This window comes from Microchirus variegatus (assembly GCF_963457635.1).
Source record: "Microchirus variegatus genome assembly, chromosome: 8".
Lineage (NCBI taxonomy): Eukaryota > Metazoa > Chordata > Actinopteri > Pleuronectiformes > Soleidae > Microchirus > Microchirus variegatus.
The window spans coordinates 17,308,397-17,332,348 of NC_139809.1; the positions used below are offsets into that span (position 1 = coordinate 17,308,397).

A 23,952-nucleotide genomic window follows, 5' to 3' on the forward strand; every position below is an offset into this window, starting at 1 on the left:
CTATTCTTCATTACTTCCATCAGTGAAAGGTCAGGCTGGTGTGAAGGCCCTCTGAGGTGGAGCAGCAGCAGCAGCAGCAGCAGCAGCAGCTTCACTTCATTAGTCCTCATGTGTTCACCTGGTGAGCAATCAGATGTTTGCCATTACTCATTAGACAAAATGAGAAAATGGAGGAGGAGGAGGAGGTGGTGAAGGTGTTGGGGGAAGAGGCAGCGAGGGACTCCATGACATTTCCATCATCTCAAGAAGGTGATGAAGCTCAGAAATGTCGAGGGACTCTCAGGAGGAGGAAGAGGAGGAGGAGGAGGAAGAGGAGGAGGAAGAAGAGGAGGAGGAGAGGATGAAGCTGCTGATGCTGAGAGGAGGAGGAGGAGGAGGCTGATGGAGGCAGAACTTCCTGTCTCTTCTTCTTCTTTCCAGCGCATTGAGAAATAAGTGATCGCAGTCAGTGACGGACGTCGACTGCGCTGCTGCTGCTGAACAAACACACACAGACGGGAGGTTTGAAGCGTTTACGTCACAGGGTGGATTTAGAAAAAAAAACGAAAAAAAAAAAAACGCTGAAAACTTCTGCGAAACTCTGGACTGAAGCGGATTTCGGTGGCGGTGGTGATTTCGCGGACGCGTCGAGCGCGCGTCGGACCTTTTCCAACGGCTGTAGCGCGCGGAGCCGTGGCCGCTTCTCGTGCGCCTTTACGCCCGCGTGTGTGTGTGTGAGAGTGTGAGAGAGCGTGTGTGTGTGTGTGTGTGAGTGTGTGAGGTGTTGGGGGATCAGCCGCCGTCAGGAGGATGCTGGAGGGCAATGCCCGCAGAAAGAGAGGATGAGATTTGTCGAAAGGCGCTGGAGCTGCTGTCGGACCTGTGCTCCAGAGGAGAGGTGCAGGACGACAACTGCCTGGACTTCATCTACTACTTCAGGGACCTGGCGAGACCGCGCTACACGGACTCAGGTCAGTGTCAGGGATCCTTCATTCAGCTGAAGTTTAAATACACGCGTGTGTAGAAGAACACTAAAAACAATTATATTGCAAACTTTATTCAAATGAGTGATTTTCTTCAATGTAAATGACCAAAAAAAGACCAACATACAGTATGGACTTTACATGTCACGTCCTAGTCTTGACTTGGTCTTGCCCTGCCTTGGTCTCTTCTCTACCAATCTGGTTTAGACCTGGTCTTGCTGCTGTGGTCTTGGTCTCTGTACAAGCCTGGTGTCTTGGTCTTGATCTGGAGACAATGCTTAGTCTTGGTCTTGCTGCCTCAGTCTCTTCTCTACAAATCTGGTTTTGACCTGGTCTTGCTCCCATGGTCTTGGGACAAGTTTGGTCTTGGTCTTGACCTTGGTCTTACTGCTGTGGTCTTCATGTAGTCTCTCCCTGCCTTGGTCTTGGTCCAACTCTTTTCTTGGTCTTACCCTGGTCTTGCGAGAGACCTTGGTCTTGGTCTCATTACAAGTCTGGTCTTGATCTTAACCTGGTCTTGGCACAGGTCTAGTCTTAACCTCAACATTGATTAAATCAATATTAATTCTTCAATCGATAATTCAAGTTAATAAACTTGTTGCTCGGCTTCATTTGCATCTGTTACGCACTATTTGTAGATGGTAAAAACTTTGGTTGCAACATTTGTCTCCTTCAACAGACTGGAGTGGATTTATGTGTGTGTGTGTGTGTGTGTGTGTATGTGTGTTTAAGAGAGAGAGCGAGCCCCACCCCATAATCCCCAGCTCTCCCAGCTCTTTGCAGACCAATGATATTGCCAGTTATTTAAAAAAAAACTCTACTTGACTCAACTCTTTTCAACAACAAACAAACAAACCAACACTTATAAAATAAAAGAAATAATCTGTAACTGTAAAATAATCCTTTTCTGCTGAATTGTTGCAGGAATTTAATAGATACAAAATCTGAACATAAATTCAGCGTCAGATTATGTCAAACTGCGGTCGTTAATGACTCGAGACTCGCGGCTCTGGACGTTTGCCAGGTTCACTCGTACCTGCTCGGTTTTATTTTTAGAAACACTCAAAGTATTTGGTTAATATTTATGGCCTCCTTTACACCCGGCATTAAAATGCGTTTTCTGTCGTCTGATTACAATCGGAATATTTACGTTAACATTTAACATTCGAGCGTTTAGCAGACGCTTTTATCCAAAGCGACTTACAAAAGAGGAAGAAGCTACATAGAAGAAGTCTTGGAAAAAAAGCGGCGCTAAAGGAGCTAATTGGATATGTGTACATATACATATATATATACACATATAAACATATGTATGTTAACGTGTGTATGTTAACGCGTGACATGTTTCCATGACGACTGACCCGGAAAAAGACGCACATGTTTACGTGCCGCGACACCGGAGTCCAGGCACCGTTTACTAGTTAGCTCTGTTAGCTGCATTAGCTCCTTTTAGCGCCGTTAGCGCGCCTACAGTGGAACTGGAGCGGTCTGTTTTTGAAACGAAAAGAGCAGCGCTGACAAATAACCGGCGACCTGTGTACTGCGTATGTGTGCCTCTGTTTTTAAAGTTTAGCGTTACTTTACAGACTCTTTTTAACAATCAGGAGTCACGTAAACATGACGTCACACGCGTCTTTTTGCGGTCAGTTGTCATGGAAACTCGTTGTGCGTTAACGTTTGACAGCACTAATACATATTTATACACATTAATAGATAATATACAGTACATACATACAAATATATACATATGCACACACGTGTGTGTAGATAAATTCATACATACTTAAACATGGTTCCTATGTCTGACACGTATACATCTTCAGCCTTGGAGAATATCGTGCACATGTATGTTGTAAAGCGTTACGGCTCTTAGATAATATCTGACATGTATACACGATCAGCAGTGCACATAATGCATGTTTGTGAATTTCCTCTTCCTCCTGTTTACCGTGTATGATGCCTTTTAGACACGTTAGGTTTCATCATTAAACATGTATGATGAAAGCTACCAGACTGGTTTCCCCCTGAGGAGCAGTGACCCACTTCCTCCTCTAACTGCTCCAAATGCACACACACACACACACACACAGGGTTTGATCCACAACAAACAACTGTTTCTCTGATTCGAGGGGGAATGAGCGGAGTCAGGGTGCTGCGCTCTGCTTCTTAAAAAAAAATAAAAAAAGTTTAAAAATTAAAGGTACAGTGTGTCAAACTGTGCTGCAGGTGTGATGGAGGATCGCTGTAGCCTTCAGTTAGCATCGATACTCAAAACATCACTAGTTTTGTCCATTTTGGGCTACTGTAAGAACAATAGCTGCCTCTGTAGACGTGACCCCCTGATCCTGAAGTAAATATTATATATTGTGTATATATACACACACATATATATACATATATAGAAAAGCGCTATATAAATGTAATGAATAATAATAATATATACACACATACATATATATATATACACACACATATATATACACATATATAATGCATTATATATATATATACATATACATATACATATACATACATATACGTATATATACATACATATATGTATGTATATATACATATACATACATATATGTGTATATAAACACACACATATATATTCATATATATATACATACATATATATACATATATTGTATATACACATATATGTATACACACATATACTCACACATGGTTATATAGAAAAGCGCTATAAATGTAATTATTATTATTATTAATAATAATAATAATAATAATAATAATAATAATAATAATAATATACACATACATATATATGTACACTGACATATATATATATGTACACAGACATATATATATATATACATATATAGTATATACACATACATATACATATATAGATACTCACACGTATAAATACATACATGTATAAATATATCAACAATATACACGTGTGTATATATATATATACACACATATATATGTATTTATACGATTTTTCAGCATTTAAAACTAGTATACATACATACACATACATACATACATGAACATACACGTCTGTGTATATATACACATAATGTATAACGTATGTCTTATTTATGTAAGTTTACATGTTTTGTTCTCAGATTAGTTCACTATTAAAACTAACAACCCCTTTTGTGTATTTTATAATTAGATTATTATATATACATATAACAAGTTTTTAAAGTATTTATTCAGCTCTGGTGATAATTTTTATTACATTTAGAGCAAAGAAATGCTCTATAATAAGAAAGATCAACGTACGATGATTGATGGAAAAATTACGCTATTTACCCAAATTAAACAATCAAGAGTTAAAGTGATGTAGAATTAAATATATCAACAACTGTTTATATTTAAATGTAAAGCTGAACATTTGTTTTTATTAAGAAAACACACATACAATTAAAAATGCTATTTTGGTTTGCAAATGTCTCGGCACTACAGTGCAGACACTAAATGCCGATTGGTGAGACAGACCATGAGAGTTTAATACGTGTAATCATTTCTTATTATGCAATTCAGAAAATTGTACCAACACATCACAAAACAATCATCCTGTATCTGCTATCGGCTCGTTTAATATTTAATACAAGTCCGTACAAATTATTTAAACGTCTGAAGCTAAAGTTAAATTTCCCTTTCTCTACGACTCGTAGCTGGCAACAAAGCAGCAAAGAGAGAGAAAAAAGAAAAAAACGTCCATTCCGGGGATTGATTAAATGTTTGGGGAAATAGGTTTCATTACACCCTTGATTGCATTTTGGAAGTATTGTTGCCAGGCAATATAACATTATTGGATATTTGCTTTAGAAATCTTCAAGCCCCCGGTGACACTCTTGAATGGGCCCAATAAAGTTAATGGCTCCTCTCGTCCGATAATTTGAGATTTCCACACAACAGTCTCTCAAACAAACACTTCCTCGTGTTTTTTCCTCGCCTCGGACGTTTTTACCTGTTCCTCCCGTCAGACCTGCACTCCCACGACCTTTCACCTCGCTTATTGACTCGTTGCTCACTTGGTTGTTGCGGCGTATTGAGCTGCACTCAGTGCTGATCTCTCCTCAGAGGAAGAAGAGGAGGAGTTCATCAGCTTAAAATGCTCTATTGTTGACTCACTTGAGCCTTTATTCAACAGATAAAAGAACAAAAAAAAACGGATTTTCAGTCACTCCAACAAGGGCGTAATTAGCTTGGTAACTAGCATCGACAGTCGTTTTCATTAGTGTGGTTTCAGCTGTTTGTTTGTTTATCCGTCTGTTAGCGACTTCCTGTCAACAGTTTCTGACGGATCAATCAGAATTTTTTTTCGCGATAGGTTCGGGTCTTGTGAAAAGGGAGCCAAGACGAAAAGGCGGAGCTCTCGGTTTACCGCTCAATCTACCTCACCTATGGGAATGAACCGAAAGAAAAAAGATTGCGAAAACAGGCGGCTGAAATGAGCCTCCTCCTCAGGGAAACTGGGCTCAGCCTTAAGATCCTGGTATACAGCACGTTGGGTGATTAGCGTTAGATTTTGGCTAGCCAAGAGTACGTTGGGTGCGCGTGGACAGCCCATCTCGTTAGGTGGAGTATAAGCCCCGCTCACCAAGCAGAAAACAACATTTTGACAACAGAAGAAGTCGTTGCCAAGGATAGTCATCCGAGTCTCGACATGGCGAGCCTTAAAGGGATAGTTCAGAATTTTGGACATTAGACCTTTTTTCCAACTCAGCCGGTGTGATGGAGACGTCTGGAGACGTTTTCAAGAGATTTCATTCAGTTCTTCTAGTTGCCGAGTTTGCTGGTTCTATGGCTAGCGCAAGTCAATGGTACGAGTTAGCATGACATTAGAAACACTCATACCGACTCCACAGTGCACCCGAGGTAAATCAATTTTAACGGCAGAATATCAATGTACATATCTGTGTTGATAGAATAATATTTGAAACAAAACTAACCACGCATCGCATGCATTTTTGAGGGACTACTTTCTCTGCTGCTGCTGAGACATAAATCCTTCAAATTGCATTTGGTTTTATTTCAAACATTCTATCAACACAGATATGTACATCGATAGTCTGCCGTTACAATTGATTTGCCTCGGGTGCACTGTGGAGTCGGTATGAGTGTTTCTTATACGGACTGTGATCACAACTCCTGCACTTTTTATCTAGTTGCAATTTTATATTTCAATGTTTTTTTTTGTAAATGTTGCATTTCCTGCTTCTTATTTTACTTTTGATGTGTGCTGCTGCCTTTCTTGGCCAGGTCACCCTTGTGAAAGAGATCTTGATCTCAATGGGTCTTTTATCTGGTTAAATAAAGGTTAAATAAAAAAAATAAAAAAATAATGCCATGCTAACTCGTACCATTGACTTGCGCTAGCCATAGCACCAGCGAACTCGGCAACTAGAAGAACTGAATGAAATCTCTTGAAAACGTCTCCAGACCTCTCCATCACACTTCTGAACTATCCCTTTAAACCGGCTGACACCCCGACTCCTCCTGCCCGACAGGCCTTTCATCTGTGAACCAGACGTCTCTGAGGGAGCTGTAGCATCGTTATCTTTTTCTTTGGTAGGAATGTGTCCTAGTCCCCTCCGTCCAGACTTGTACCGCCACCCGATGGTGAAGTGGGATACTACAGGACCATGACGCGCGAGTACACCAGTATATCAAGGGCTAATGTCTACAAGAAGGGATGGTTTGTGGTTCAAAGACAGCATTTCTCAGAGTTAGAATTTCTGTCTTTGACCATCTAAAGTATGTAATATTGCAAACACTTTCAGGAAATCATGGGGGGAATCTGTAGTGTGGTAACTGCTCCTGAAAGTGTGTCCATTACACCTTTATGGACTTAACCACATGGACTTGATAGTACCTGGAAATATCTTTTTTCTCTTTACACAGTTCATAGCTGAAATCTGGTTTATAATTTCAAACACTGCCTTTGTTCCTTGTACATAGAAAAATTGAGATTGTCGAAAACTAGGAAATAGATTCACAAATATGCGATATCTCCACTCAAACACTGTTTCCACCCCATGCTGAAGAAGGAGACCTCGAGTTGTTTAAGAGAGAGAGAGAGAAAAGTCTGCATCAACTTCCAAATGGAAATAAATGTGTCGACCTGAAGGTCGGCACATGAAGGTTCTTTCGAGAGGCGGGAGGTCGAGTCGAGAAGTTGCCAAGGTCTGGAACTGAAGCACAGGCCATGTGAGGATTTGTTTTGATGAATGAGCCTCGAGTGACTCGAGTGAAGTGGAAAATATGTGGACAAAAAAAGAAGAAGCCTTGAATCTTCCGAGAGTAACATGATTGAAGAATGGCTACTTTTGTTTGGCTTTGTCTCGGTGTGAAGTCGAAGTCTCAAACTCACAGCCCAGAAGCCACATGTGCCCCCCCCCCCCTTCAATTGAATGCAGCACACACATACAAAAAATTATATTTTTTATCTTTGTAGATACATTTTGCATCATAAATAATACTTTCTGTATCACACTTGAATGTTGTCACAAATGTCTATATCTATCTATCAATATATCTATCGAATTTTGAGTTCCTATCGCCCACCCCTACTGAACAGTTGGTCTCAGACTTGAAAGCTCATGTGGACCCCAGGTTATTTGAGTTGGAGACCTCTGGTGCAAATGTTTTTGATATTCTCATGTGTCTCAAAAACCGGCTGATGAATAATGAATGGCTGAATACCACTTCATTGTGTCAGATATGATGTCACAAACTCGAGTCTCGAACGATATCAACATTAGTCCGATCGTCATTTTAGACCATTTATGAAATATGAAGCTGTTAACAACACAATTCCCAAGAAGCCCAAACATGATCCAACTAAAATGCTGGATTTTAAATTTTTATCTGTCCGATATCCGATCCCTAGTCTGGTTTTGGCCATGTATTACCTTTAATGTTGCTGCTAATGTTATTGGTAGGAGATGGCACGATACCACCTTTTCGCGTCCAATACTGATGTCACAAATAGCTACCGATATTGGTCCGATACAGCCATTGTAGACCTTTTAATCTATGAAGCTGTTAACAGCACATTAGTTATTAGCCATTTCACTTACGTTATTCTCCAACCGTGTGAGAAATCAATGGCCCACAACATGAAAAATGTCAGTCGGTGCATATCGACGCATACAATATATAGCATTTTTGGACTTTATCCAATTTCACATTTTTATCTGCCCGATACCCAGCCAAGAAGGGTTGCTGGTTAGAGTCCACACCAAGCCAAAGGCCGGGGTACTCCTGAGCCAAGGTACCCAATCCCCATTAGTTATAGTTAACTGGACGCTCTAAATTGACGCATCTATTGTAGTCTTAGTGAGGGTTGCGTCAGGAAGGACATCCGGCATAAAAGCGTAAAAATAAAAAAATATTTTGCCAAATTAAATATGCAAATCAGTCGGTGCGATAGTATCATATCGGCTCATCCTTAAACATTGGTCCACTATGACCTTCGTCAATGGACATTTCATTTTTATCTTTAGTCCATAAATTTTTCTGAACTACAGAATCTTTTCAATGATTTTTTTGAGTACATTTTACTCGAATAAATCAAGGTGAAAATCCTGTGATTCTGTGTCTACGTACTGTAGATGATTGACTTACTCGCGCTGAACAGTGTTGTTGCCTGTCATCTACAGCCATAAATGAATACAGAGGGCTGGTGTGGGATGGAAAAACGATAATAGCAGCAGTCTGAATGAATCAGCCGTTTAGCTTTGATGTTTAGTCTATTTCAAAGGGTTTAATTGCAGGTTATTGTCAGTGTAGGTGTGCTGAGAGTAAACAGGAATACAATGAAATCGTCGAGTAGTATCTTGTGTGTGTTTCCTCCGTCTCGGTTCCGCGTCCGCCCTGCACTGGGACTACACAGACGCTGTGATATGCCTTTAATGAACCTTCCTCCGAGGCAGAGGGGACTTCAGCATCCACCCATCACCGCTAATGTAACCACAGAGATGAGGCCGCGGCGAGGCCACGGAAATAAAAACCCAACAATAAAATAAGTCAGGGCTGGCAACGGCCTGAAGTTACACTGTGATATATAGTGATTATTATCATGACCTATAGATTTAATAATAAGAAAGAAAAGGAAGCAGAGCGAGAGAAGCTCTTTGTGGTTGTTGCAGTTCATTGTGGAAAACTACACAACATGTGAAGCATGAACACAAAAGAAATGCAGGGAGTTCTGCTGACGTCACACAACCATGGCAACGGGAGGAAACAATGCTGTTCACCTCTGTAGACGTGTGTACAAGAGCAGTCGTCAGATACAGTGGTGTAAGTAGGTCGAGCAAAGTCAGCTACGTACCTTTTACGGGAAGCCAATCTTCCTCACATTTTGTCATTTGTTTCACTTTCTACACACCGTACGGTCAAAATCCCTCTAAATTGAAATTGTGTCTCGAGGGTGAATTGGAGATGATTATTCACGCTTTTATATCCACACGTTTGGACAATTGCAACAGTCTTTTTCATCGACCGCATTCAGGTCGTCCAGAACGCCGCTGCAAGGCTTTTAAACCTAAGTTTTAGAGTTGCATGGTCAAACTCCAATCCGTAGTCTGATGTCAGCAGGTCAGATGTTTCTTGTGGTCACAAAGACCCTTTTTAAGACATGAGGTGATCGCTCTTTTGAAGCAGCAGACGAGGGTTCTTATTGTTTTATTCTTTTTTTGTGTTATTTTAGTTAGAAAATCATGGACTCGGACTAGATTAACCAAGAGCTGTGTCACGATCCACATTCGCACCACAGGCTGTTGTTGTTATTTTTGTTCGTTGCTGCTCTGTGTTCTCCTCTCTCCTTCTCCTGCAGGGGGCGTGGCTGACCTAGTTTTCCCTGATGACACCAGAATGACTTCCACCTGCGCAGCTCCAGCCCAGCTGCTCCTGATCAGCGATCACGTGGGCTTATAAGGCGGAGCTTCGCGTCTTCTGGTGTCAGATCCATGTTTTCGCTCGCTTGGTAACTACTCGTTCTTTGCTGCTAGAAATCCTGACTTCGTTCGTCCTTACCTCACGTCTTTGTTCAGGTCACCACGTCTCCTGTCGAGAGAGGATCACGGAGTTTCCTGCGGATTCCTTTCCACCCCGGAATCGCTACCTCCTGTTCCTCTCCGTTCCCGTTGTCATCTCCACGCCAGCATCGCCTCGTCGCCCTTCTTCGATCTTCGTGTGCTTCCCGACTCCGCTCTTCGTCATCTCGAGTGAGTCCGTTCCCTGGAGGAACAATCACGAACTGTGTCGCCACGAAGAGTCGTTGAAGACGCTGACTTTGCGTTCGCTGGACATTCAACCCGTTTCTGTCTCTGTCCCCGTTGTCACGTTAGCTAACACAGCACGTGCTCGTCGTTTGTTTATATATCTATATATATCTATAATTATATCTATATTCTTATATCTATATTGTTATTGTTATATATATATATATATATTCTTATTGAGTATACCGCTGGTCGGCTATTGTTGTTTGTATATTTATTATTATTATAATAAATATTGTTATATTGATACCTGGTTGTCCTGCTCTGCATTCGGGTCCACGCCTAAGTCCTCGGCTTTTCCCTTTAAAGGGAAAAGCGTAACAGTTGGATCTGACCAACCATGGACCCGGCAGACAGAGACCAGGTTATACAGGCGCTCGTAGCACACGGCGAAGCTATCCGTCGGCACGAGGGGTTGCTCACCGACGTAGCCTCCGCTCTCCAGGAGCTAGCTGCTAGCGTTAGGCCTCAGGCACCCACCCAGACACTCGCCGCTGCTCCCGTTCCAGCGCCTGTCGCCACGCCCGTAGCTGCTACCCCGCACATTGGTCGCGAACCATTCGTTCCAACCCCCGAACGTTTCTCTGGGGAATTAAACAAGTGCGCTAGTTTCTTGTTTCAATGTTCGTTAGTGTTCGACTTGCAGCCTACTACTTACCCGACTAGCCATGCTAAGATTGCCTTCGTCGTCAACTTATTGACGGGTCGAGCTGCCCAGTGGGCTTCTGCGTTCCTCCAGTCGGGGCACCATAGGGGGGTTACCTTCGGGACATTTTCAACAGAGCTAACTCGGGTTTTTGACCACAACTTTCAGAATTGTGATATTGCTAATCAGCTACTGTCCCTTACCCAAGGGAGATCGTCAGCAGCAGATTTTGCTATTAGTTTCCGCATTCTGGCAGTAGAGAGTGGTTGGGGGGATTCCGCATTACGGGCTATATTTCGGCGGGGATTAAGTGACGAGTTAAGAGACGAGTTAGCTACACGAGATGTCGCACCCAACCTCGAGTCGCTAATGGAGTTAGCCATCCGATTGGATGTTAGACTTAAGGAGCGAAACCACGAGAGACGACGGAAGCTAACAACCCGAGGTTCTCCTCTAGCCCCGTCACCAGTAGTCCCCTCACTTTCTTCTGTCCCGCCTGATCCTCATAGCTATTCAGAGCCCATGCAGCTGGGTCGCACTCGTCTTTCGACGACGGAGAGACAGCGTCGGAGGCAGATGGGAGCCTGCCTATACTGTGGACAAATGGGTCACCTCATCGCCGCTTGTACGCTTCGCCCAAAAGCCTAGGCTCACCAGCTCATGCAGGAGTGCTGGTGAGCCGGACCATTTCCTGTCCTGCACCCACCCGTGTGTCTTTAAAGGCCCAACTTCGCTGGGGCCAGGAGAACATTGCCACTACTTGTTTGGTGGATTCCGGAGCTGATGAAAGCTTCATAGACACTCAGTTCGCTGTACAGGCCGGCATTCCGACGATACCATTAGACAAACCGAAGACTATTTCTGATCTCAATGACAAACTACTGGCCGAGGTGACTCACCGCACCGTTCCCCTTACTCTGACTTTGTCCGGGAACCACGTCGAAGAGGTCCAACTCTTCCTGATCCCCGCTTCCTCGGCGTCGGTGGTCCTGGGACTTCCCTGGCTTTCCCTCCACAACCCGTCGTTCGACTGGCCCTCTGGTCGTCTCTCCGGTTGGAGCGTCTCCTGTCACTCCCGATGTCTTCGTTCCGCTCAACCATCCTCGACCAGGCCACCCAGTGAACCGCCAGCACCCCCAGACCTCTCCAACGTTCCCGAGGTGTATCACGACCTCGCTGAGGTCTTCTCTAAGGACCGAGCCCTCTCCCTACCTCCGCACCGACCCTATGACTGCTGCATCGACCTCCTACCTGGCGCCAACCTCCCGTCAAGGAGGCTCTACAACCTCTCCCGCACCGAGCGCCAGAGTATGGAGGACTACATCAACCAGTCGCTGGCAGCAGGTCTCATCCGACCATCATCGTCTCCTGTGGGGGCAGGGTTCTTTTTCGTGGAGAAAAAAGACGGGTCCCTCCGCCCATGTATCGACTACAGAGGTTTAAACGACATCACTGTCAAGAACAGGTACGCTCTTCCTCTCCTAGATGCCGCCTTCAACCCCCTCAGCAAGGCCAAGGTGTTTTCCAAGCTGGATCTACGTAACGCCTATCACTTGGTTCGAATCAGGGAGGGGGACGAATGGAAAACAGCCTTCAACACACCTAGTGGACATTTTGAGTATCTGGTGATGCCATTTGGCCTTACCAACGCTCCTGCGGTGTTCCAACACCTCGTCAATGACATTCTGCGCGACATGCTGGACAAGTTCCTCTTCGTTTATCTAGACGATATCCTGATTTTTTCTGAGACGAAGGAGGAACACGTCCAGCATGTCCGCCTCGTTCTCCAGCGACTGCTGGAGAACAAACTATTTGTAAAAGCTGAAAAATGTAGCTTCCACTCACAGTCGGTTCCCTTTTTGGGGTTCATTGTCAAAGAAGGCAGTTTGGCCCCTGATCCATCTAAGATCTCAGCAGTAAAAGACTGGCCCACACCCACATCTAGGAAGCAATTACAACGCTTCCTAGGATTTGCTAACTTTTATAGACGTTTCATTCGCAACTACAGCCGCATTGTTGAACCGTTAACTAGTCTCACCTCTCCCAAGCAGACGTTCCTGTGGTCCAACGATGCGGAATCTGCCTTCTTACGCCTGAAGGAGATGTTCACCTCCGCTCCCATCTTGTCGCACCCGGATCCTGATCTCCAGTTCGTGGTCGAAGTCGACGCATCCGACACCGGGGTAGGGGCGGTCCTCTCCCAGCGCAGCCACGTCGACCAGAAACTCCATCCCTGCGCCTTCTTCAGTCGCAAACTATCCCCGGCTGAAAGAAACTACGACGTAGGCAACAAGGAGCTCCTGGCGGTCGTCCTGGCCCTGCAGGAGTGGCGACACTGGCTGGAGGGGACCGCCCAACCCTTTATCGTTTGGACGGACCACAAAAACCTGGCTTACCTCCAGAACGCCCGACGGCTCAACTCCCGGCAGGCCCGCTGGGCCCTTTTCCTGGGCCGATTCCACTTCACCCTGACATTCCGTCCTGGCTCCCGTAACGTCAAGCCCGACGCCCTCTCCCGAATCTACTCACCTGATCCCCGGAGCTGGAACCAAGCACCATCCTACCCTCTACCTGTATCCTCGGCGCAGCTACGTGGCCTGTGGAAACCAGAGTCCGCGAGGCTCAGGCCAACGAGCCTGACCCCGGAGGAGGACCTCCCGACCGGCTATTCGTGCCGGAGGTCACTCGTTCGGAGGTTCTCCAATGGGGTCACTCCTCAAGACTGGCTTGCCACCCTGGGGGCGCTCGTACTCTCCAACTCCTGAAACAGCGCTTCTGGTGGCCCACCATGTCTCAGGATGTAACCTCCTTCGTCTCGGCGTGCCCCACCTGCTCGAGATGAAAGTCGTCAAATCGTCCCCCATCTGGATTACTACACCCCCTTCCCATTCCCCATCGCCCCTGGTCACACATCGCTGTCGACTTCGTCACCGGACTTCCCACATCCAACAATCACACCACTGTCCTCACTGTCATCGATCGTTTCTCTAAGACTGTCCACTACATCCCCCTCCCCGCCCTCCCCTCTGCCATGGAAACAGCAGAGGTTTTGGTCCAACACGTCTTCCGAATTCATGGTTTTCCAACGGACATTGTGTCGGACCGGGGTCCCCAATTCGCCTCCCAGGTGTGGAAGGCGTTCTGTTCTGCGCTGGGGGCGTCTGCCAGTCTATCCTCAGGCTATCACCCTCAGTCAAATGGACAAACGGAAAGGGCCAACCAAAGTATGGAGGTGGCCCTACGCTGTGTCGCTGCCCGCCATCCAGAGGAATGGAGCTCCTTCTTACCTTGGATCGAGTATGCACACAACTCCCTCACCTCTGCGTCAACAGGCGTCTCCCCTTTCATGGCGTCTCTCGGCTACCAGCCCCCCCTCTTCGAGTACCAGGAGAGAGACGCGGCGGTTCCATCTGTCCACGCCAATATGGAGCGCTGCCAGGCGGTTTGGGAGGAGGTTAGAGCCTCCCTCCTCAGGGCATCCCAACGCTCCCAAGATCAGGCCAATCGCCACCGGACTCCTGCTCCTGAATATGTTCCTGGCCAAAAGGTTTGGCTTTCTACCAAGGACCTACCCCTACAGGTCGAATCCCGCAAGCTGGCACCCAGATTCATTGGCCCCTACCTGGTTGACAGAATGATCAACGCCACATCCGTCCGCCTCAAGTTACCCCAAGCTCTGAAGATCCATCCAACCTTCCATGTGTCCCTCATCAAGCCGGTGGTCGAGTCCGAACTGGTCCCTCCCGCCGATCCCCCGCCTCCGCCCAGGATGATCGAGGGCGGAGAAGCGTTTACTGTTAACAAAATACTTAACATTCGCAGGCGCGGTCGTGGGGTCCAATACCTGGTCGATTGGGAGGGTTATGGTCCAGAGGAGAGATCCTGGCTTCCTCGCCGATTCATCCTGGACCAATCCCTGATCCAGGACTTCCACCGCGACCACCCTGATGTACCTGCTCTGGCGCCAGGTGGCGCCCGTTGAAGGGGAGGTACTGTCACGATCCACATTCGAACCACAGGCTGTTGTTGTTATTTTTGTTCGTTGCTGCTCTGTGTTCTCCTCTCTCCTTCTCCTGCAGGGGGCGTGGCTGACCTAGTTTTCCCTGATGACACCAGAATGACTTCCACCTGCGCAGCTCCAGCCCAGCTGCTCCTGATCAGCGATCACGTGGGCTTATAAGGCGGAGCTTCGCGTCTTCTGGTGTCAGATCCATGTTTTCGCTCGCTTGGTAACTACTCGTTCTTTGCTGCTAGAAATCCTGACTTCGTTCGTCCTTACCTCACGTCTTTGTTCAGGTCACCACGTCTCCTGTCGAGAGAGGATCACGGAGTTTCCTGCGGATTCCTTTCCACCCCGGAATCGCTACCTCCTGTTCCTCTCCGTTCCCGTTGTCATCTCCACGCCAGCATCGCCTCGTCGCCCTTCTTCGATCTTCGTGTGCTTCCCGACTCCGCTCTTCGTCATCTCGAGTGAGTCCGTTCCCTGGAGGAACAATCACGAACTGTGTCGCCACGAAGAGTCGTTGAAGACGCTGACTTTGCGTTCGCTGGACATTCAACCCGTTTCTGTCTCTGTCCCCGTTGTCACGTTAGCTAACACAGCACGTGCTCGTCGTTTGTTTATATATCTATATATATCTATAATTATATCTATATTCTTATATCTATATTGTTATTGTTATATATATATATATATATTCTTATTGAGTATACCGCTGGTCGGCTATTGTTGTTTGTATATTTATTATTATTATAATAAATATTGTTATATTGATACCTGGTTGTCCTGCTCTGCATTCGGGTCCACGCCTAAGTCCTCGGCTTTTCCCTTTAAAGGGAAAAGCGTAACAAGCTGATCTGCCCCGCAACGTTAACACAGCAATATGCTATCATTATCCTAACGCAACACTTACCCTTCCGGTGACAACGACGCTATCTTTCGCCCGTAGAACTCCAGAGTGGAACGTTTGGCAAAAAACCAGATTGCGTCCATTTGATTCCCTCCAGGCTCTTGTAAACGTTCAGCGATGTCTCTGGAATAAAGATCAGGAAGGTGTCAGGATACTGCAGCGCTGGAAAATGTCCTTGCTATAACTATAGCCAGACAAAACTAAAACTAACCAATGTCAGGAAATTGAAGTCTAAATAAATCAATGGTCAAACAAACAATCTAACATACTAACAGACAAACTAATAAACAAACTAGCTAACAAACTAACAAAGAAACTAACAAACTTACATACTAACAGACAAACTAGCTAACATACTAACAAAGAAACTAGCTTACAAATTAAAAAACTAACAAGCTGACAAACTAACAAAGAAACTAGCTAACAAACTAACAAACACACTAGCTAACAAATTAAAAAACTAAGAAGCTAACTAACTAACTAACACTGAAACGAACAAACAAACTAGCTAATAAACTAACAAACAAAGAAACTAACAAACTAGCTAACGAACTAACAAGCTAACAAACAAAGAAACTAACAAACAAACTAGGTAACAAACAATTGGCATTTAATATGTTGTTATTTTAGTAATATAGAGTTTGATTTGTCTCAGGAAATGTTTACTAACCGATTTATTGAAATACATTTATATTTATTCACACAAGCTAACTGGTGTGTCATGACCTTACCATTTGTAAGACAAATGTGACTGTTTTTACTGTTTAAAACTTCCTGCTAACTGCCCTCTGGAGACTGGTGATGATCGATTGAGTTTTTCACACAAAATCTCTTAAGTTCTTCTTCCACTGAGCGCGTTAGCATGTGAACAATGACAATCGACTGACTGGTGTCTGTTTTCCGGTGTCCATTAACGACTGAACTTGTGTTTACGTCTCTTGATGAACCATCGGTATAAAGGCTGAGAAAAAAGATGCACTTAACGGTCAGACAGAAACTGGAAATCATTTCCAAGCTCTTCACACTCTTGTGCTAATGACGGAGTCGGAGAATGGAGAGACTGAGCCGACGTAATCACAGAGTCTTTTTCAGCTCTGTTGTCAAAGTTATTGACACATGATTGCACAAACATCTCTTCAGTGGCAACCCGTTGTTTTTAATTGATTCTCGTCACTTTATTTTCCACATATTTTAACCCCTTAGACCAGTGGAAATTAAATGGAACTTTAGTTGAGTGTTGTCCTTTGAGAAGGAATGAAATAAATACCAATATGATGGAAGTTTGCTCGTCACGAAGCGGCAACATTTTCTGACATTTTAAGGACCAAACAAGCATTCGACGAATCAAGAAAATAATCACCAGAGGAGATTGTTCGTTGCAGCTCGAGATCAGAAACAGATTTTCATCATCCTTCTGTCTCTGATGTGAATCAGGCTTTAAAAGAGAAAACCAACACCCCCCCCCCCACACGCACACACACACAATCTCAATCTGTGAATGCAGGCACACAAACTGAGCCGTGAGATGTCAACATGGCTGTCAGCCGTCACGTGTTTAATGCAGCGTGTCCTTGCGACATGTGCTCACTGTCACACGTGTGCAGACGCGCCGTCACAGTTTTGTGTGCTGCAGGAGACGTTCTGAGCAGGAATAAGAATTTATTCATTAACCTTTAGCTCCACGTGTATGTATGTGTGTTTGTTCTAGGTATTACTCACGTTGTGAGGACCTAAATCATATGATGGGGACTCTTCTTCCATGAATTACATTTTAAGGTGAAGATGGTTAGGGCAACGCTAGGTTAAGGTTAGGCTAGCAATAATTAGAGTGCCTGCTCAGCAATGCAAACTCCCTTGAGTTCCCACATACACATGAATGGGAAACAGTCGACTTTGGAGCCTCACAGCCTCACGTAGAAACGGGGTGGTAACTTCAAACGGGTCACAAGACTTGGTATTTTTCTGACCTAAGTCAAAGTTTGAAACGTGATAACAGGTGAGCAAAGACACCAGAGCAACACAGGAAGTGTCAAAATAAAGCCAGACATTCCAAACATTTACAGGGAGAAAAACAGACAACACCAGAAACCGAAACCGGGAAAATGAATTAAGTCCAAATAAATCAATGTTCAAACTAACATACTAACAGACTAAATAACAAACAAACTAGCAAGCTAACAAACAAACCAACAAACAAACTAGCTAACAAACTAACAAACACACTAGCTAACAAACTAACAAGCTATCACAAAAACCAACAAACAAACTAGCAAGCTAACAAATTAATAAACAAACCAACAAACAAACTAGCTAACACACTAATAAGCTAACAAACAAACTAGCTAACAAACAAGCTAACAAACAAACCATCAAACAAACTAGCTAACAAACAAACTAGCAAATTAACAAGCGCAGAGAGCTCTATTTATTTATATTGTCGTTGCCTTGTCTTCGAGTTTCAAGTCAATCGTTAATTCGTGTTTCCGTTGTTTCTGAGACAATACATGAGCGGTGCTTGTGAGAAAAACTACACCACAGTTACTTAAAGTGGAAAAAACTCTTCTTCTGACCGATGCCGCTTCGATTTACGTCACCTCGCTAACACCTCGCTAATACCTGTCGCCGTCGCATGCCTTTTTTTTCCTCTGCGACTTCACCGCAGACATTTACACTAATCAAATCCTGCGTCACCTCTTTTTAATTTTAATTGTCAACTTCCTTCGGTGAGGTGAGAGAGCGCTCTGATTGTTGAAGCTTCTGAATCCAATTAGCTGCCTCCAGCTGCTCAGAGAGGGTCAGGCCTGGGCGTCTTGATTGCTCGCTGTAAGAGGAGGTGAAAAGTGGAAGCTCCCCACGGCGTCAGGAAAGGCTCTGACACAAAAGTGACTGAACTGAAGCAACGGGGTCGACCCGACTGTTTTTGAAAAGTCAAAGTTATCAAAGAGGGGACGAACACAGTTTAAATAAGTGGATTTTAAAAGAAGAAGATAAAGAAGATTGTTACATAGAGTGAGTAAATATTATAATTACACTCTGTACCAAGGTTGTAATAGTTAGGGATTGTTCATTAGTTTTAGCTTTTATTTCGTTTTGACTTTTTGTTTTTTAAAATGAGTAAGTTTTAATTAGTTTTTAGAGTGGGTTTGCTAGTTTATATTATTATTATTTTTTGTAGGTTTACAAGATTCAAAAAAGTGAAAATAAGTATTGTGTCTCAAATACACATATTTCAAAATTGAACCCACAAAATTATGTATGAAATGAATTTCTAAAACAAAAACTAAGCACAATTTAAGTTACTTTTAGTTTGTTTTGTAAAAACAATTCACTTTCACATAGTTATCGGTTTACTTTAAAGGCGCCATATGTAAGATTGTGGACAAAAACGGTAACTACGTTCAAATTCAAAATACCGAGGTCTTTTAGGTTTCGTTTTCTGATTTAACTGGCAACCCGTGGTTGCTCGGCAGCTGAGACTCTACTGACTGCAATGATTGGTAGACGGCGGTAGGTGGCGCCACATGCCAAAACATGATTTCAAAAAATAAACATGATTTGCAGTCTGCAAAATATTTTTTTTCATGCAAATATTTTGTCTGTACTGTTGTTGTTGGTGAGTTCAGTTTGTTATATGAACATTATTCCTGAGTCTCTGTGACATTTATTACATAATGTACCTTTAAATTCTAGTTTTGTTTTTATTTCAGTTAGCGTAAATGTTAAAAATGTTTTGAGCTTTTATTAAAACAATTTCCTTAACAAGAGCCAAAGAAAAATTAAATCTACTGAATGAAAGTGTGTAAATATACATACAGTGTCACAGCTGCCCCCAAATTAACAGAAAATCAAAAACTGCTCAATTATAATTATTGATATTTATGAATAGTTTTTTTTTTTTTTTTTTTTACATAAAACTTTTTTTTAATTAATTAAAATGTAAAATTAAAGTTATTCACTTGCATTCCTGAACAGAAAAATTTGTTTTAGTGGTTAAATATGATGCTTGATTCATTTCTGAGTTTTTGAAAGATTTCGAAAATAAGTTGCCAGGCGATAAATGTGTTAATCACTGTATTTCTATAAATATGTACAACTGTACACGTGCACGCATGTATTTATACATCCACGCAAAGGTCAACGTCTTATTTTCTTGCACCGACACAATCGCCTCCGTTATCTCTGTTACATTTTCTCCGACGTTCCATGCTTGCGTTCGTGAACATCACTCAGAAGTGGCACTCGTCTGTATTTCTGTATTAATAATGGATCAAACGACCGAGAGCATCGTGTGAAATTACGCTCTTGTCATAATGAACCTCTGGAAAAAGAAAAACCACAGAGCGACTGCAGCTGCCGAGCTCAGCGGAGCGTTGAGAAGCTGAAGAGCTCTGATATGTTTTCCCCCCTCAGAGGAATCCGTGAATCCAGAGACACAAACTTTAACTGAATGCTACTGTGTCAATTAAACAACTATAGTTTTGTAGAGTTAATGTGGGAAGAAAAATGTAGTCTGGTTTTACAGGATTTTTCCAATAAGCGTTCTACACAGTCGAGTTTTGGAGATTGAGTCACAAGACAAAGAGAAATTTGGACAGATTCCAGAACGTGGCGATAAATATGGAGCAACAATGACTTCTGAGGTTTGTTTTGAGGCATTTTTTTGGTTCCCTCAACTTATACTTTGGGGAAAATTATGTTTTCACTTTTCTTTGTTTGTCTCTCTGTGAGGAGAATAAGGGCCTATTCCAATTCCTATCTTAACCCTCAATCTTAACCCTCAATCTTAACCCTCAAGCTCAACCCTTAATCTTAACTGGCCCTCAAAACCAAGTGTTGAGGGTTATTTTGTCACTTAGAAATGGGACACCCCTTAAATGCAGATACGTCTTCAGACTGTAGGGGGCAGAATAACGCGAAAGCTGCGTCCAGTCTGTCAACTCCAAAAAAGAAGAAGAAGAACACATTTACGCCAGGATTATTTATTACGATCCGTTTGTCAGTCAAGTTATTAGGTTGTCAGTTAGTTATAAGATGATACTCATACAAATACCACAACCACGGACATATTCAGCTGACAGTTACCACACACCACGACTTATTGAAAAGTAAACCATAGCAAACGATCGCTTGTCCGCACTTGCCGACTATTGACAAAAGATCGTAAAATAAAAATAAATGTTACGCAACAATGATGTCAGTAATCCATAATATGGGCCTAAACTAAGATAATACAATGTTTTTCATCATTTTTTCAAAAACTCTATTAACAAAGAAAATACTTAATTTGTAGCGCACTCGTTTCGCTGCTTTCGGCGCAATCTTTGTTATGTGAAAACACGCAATGCATTCTGGGTAGCCCTTGCTTCCAAGGGTGGTCTCGGAAAATCTCAATATTGAGGGCGATACAGCCCTTAAACTTGACCCTTAACTTAATTTTTCTGAGAATCGGGACAGCACTTGCACTAGAGGGAGCGCACATTTTTGAGATTGAGGGTTAAGATTGAGGGTTAAGCAAGGAATTGGAATTCACCATAAGTCAGACAGATCAGGTTTTCCTTAACCCAGGCTTAAGGTTAACCCAGCACAATCCGTTTCTCTGGTATCTGACCCTGTGATTTTGGCTCTCATTACAAGAGAATGCCAATGTGTGTGTGATCATTTATTTCAATTATATTAATATTCATTGTTTTTACCTCGCAATATGCAGCCTTGAAGCACATCAGACTCTCTGAAGAAGTTGCTGCATGAACCACATGGTAAATGGTGCTTTTACACCCAAAACAACAATCAACCATAGACCTATAGACCATAACAGTATACAGTAGAACAGTATTGATGATTTTACCGCTAGAGAAAGCTCTGAGTACCACTGGTGGTACACTCTTAGAAATAAAAGTGCTAAGTAGAACCATATAAGGTTCTTCAGCCTGTCCTCATAGGAGAACCCTTTTTTGACTCCAGGTAGAACCTTTTAATAAAGGTAACAACTTGGAGGGTTCCACCAAGAACCCTTTTAAAACCCTCTGGATCAAAATGATTCTTACTGGAACCATTAGTGTTACCAAGAACCTAATTTCTTCGGGATAGGGTTTTTCAGAAGCAAAGGGTTCCAGGTAGAGCCTCAGCCCTTGTAGAAGAACCCTTTTAGAACCCTTATTTCTAAGAGTGTAGACGCACCACAGTTTGTGAACCATGGGTTCAAGCAATGGTATGAGAAAGAAAACCCAACTGTACATTGACCTCGTCAGAGCCCAGTAGCCCTCATGGAGACTGGAGTCTGATCCTAATGCCTCATAAAGTTATGGATTCTCTGGTAAAGGCTAAGCTATTGGTCTGCTGAAGGGGGAAGAAACCTCCCAATGAATGTGGAACTGAAGTAAAGTTGTAAAAAAGTAAGAAAGAATAGCTTTACGTGGCATGTTTAGTCTCGTGACGAAGCCTGGAAAATGATTTTCTTTCAAACCCAAGCACTTGAACTCTTAATGGCGTCCATAAATTAGCGTAGCACCGAGTCTCCACCGTCCCATTAACAGATCCTCTCGGCTGCACGAGCAGTAAAAGACAAACAATAAACACTTTAAAACTGTTAAATGGAATATAAATATGACATTTGTCAGTTGTTCGAAAGCATTTTTCTGATTATTTGGTACAGTTGTAACATCACAGTGTGTAGGACGCCATCACTCGTGTCTCTACGTCCTCTTTGCCAGGATTATGGTCTACCTTACTTCAGCAGATGGGTCTTAGTCATGCTTTTAGTCGAGTTTGTAAAAGGCTGCTGTCCAGGAAAGCTGCATCCTTTTAGGGTCGAGCACTACGGGTCAGAACTGCAAACCTGCTATTTACCCAGAGCAGTTAAAGGGAGAAACCTCTCCTCTGCTAATGGATTACAATGCTACTCGTCTTTGGTCTCAAATGTCAATATCCTCCTTAAGTCTGCTAATACACTTAGACTGGATGTAAACAAAAGGACACCGGTCTTGAAAGTGAAGCCACTGGTGAAACTCCACGGCTTCTATTGCACTTGTTTTGTTTGTTTTGTTTTTATATTCTGTTTTTTATTGTTTTTATATTGCTTTTTTGTGTGGTTTACATTGTTATATATCCTGTCTTTTGTATAGCACTTTGGTCGACTCTGGTTGGTTTTGATTGGATTCTAAAGTCTTAAATTATCATCCAATTTAATTTTTGAATCCAGTCGATCAGCGTTTCCCAAACAAAGCCCGGGTCGGGAGTTGTGGGACATTTTATGTCGTCCATCGAAACCAATTTGTTGAACTTTTTGAGTATATACTTTAAATGACATGCATAGAATTAAGTTGTGATTATGTTCAAGTTTGCTCTTGTCATAAATTATAATGTGATTTAGGTCATGATAGTTTGGGAAACACTAAAATAAGATGTTTAATGTGATGTGCTAGTGTTTTACCTCAGAACTTCAGAGGGTTGTCGATTCTCAAAACCGGCTCCAAATTTGGGGAAATAGAATCAAATATCGTCTGTAAAGAGGGGAATACATGAATATGTCATTTTCAGGAGCATCATTGATCACTTCAAACCTCTGTTTTGTTAGATTCAACCTAAAAATAAAACAGGTAAAGTTGTCTTAAAGTGCTCACGAGTGTCTCTTTCTCCCTGCAGATGTATCGGTGAGCCTGTTGTCCCTGCTGGTGACCACCTGTGGTCTGGCGCTCTTCAGCGTCTCCCTCTTTGTATCATGGAAGCTGTGCTGGGGGCCACTCAGTGGCCGTTTCTTCCCAGATATACTCAAGGGGGCGCACTTCCTCGGAGGAGACCAGCAGCCTGTCCTCACGGAGGTAAAGTGTACAAAAACAAATAGACTTAGATTTACATCATTTCAGTTGTGCCAATAGGGTTTGGCTAACTTTGTCTTTATTATCTTTATCTTGAATTTCCCCTTGGGGATCAATAAAGTATCTATCTATCTATCTATCTATCTATCTATCTATCTATCTATCTATCTATCTATCTATCTATCTATCTATCTATCTATCTATACACCAGATGCAGTCTAGAAGAGCATCAGTCCATCTGAAGTAAAATGGAAATTGTAAAAGGCTCTGTCAGTATTGTAAACCGCTCATCTCTACACCAAAGTCCATTCAGGACATCAATGATTTTACATCATGACACAGGAGTTT

General features: G+C 43.1%; 1 protein-coding gene across 1 annotated transcript in view; it reads left to right on the plus strand.

Annotated features, from left to right (window-relative positions):
- Positions 1 to 793: 793 nt before the first annotated feature.
- syt9b (synaptotagmin IXb) overlaps positions 794 to 23,952 on the plus strand; it is a gene marked incomplete at its 3' end in the record, with an annotated part of 44,084 nt that continues 20,925 nt past the window's right edge. The window contains exons 1-2 of the mRNA XM_083893355.1: positions 794 to 950; positions 23,432 to 23,607. Of these exons, the coding sequence (XP_083749481.1) occupies positions 803 to 950; positions 23,432 to 23,607 (324 nt within the window). The 5' untranslated portion in view covers positions 794 to 802. The remainder of the gene's footprint in view (positions 951 to 23,431; positions 23,608 to 23,952) is intronic.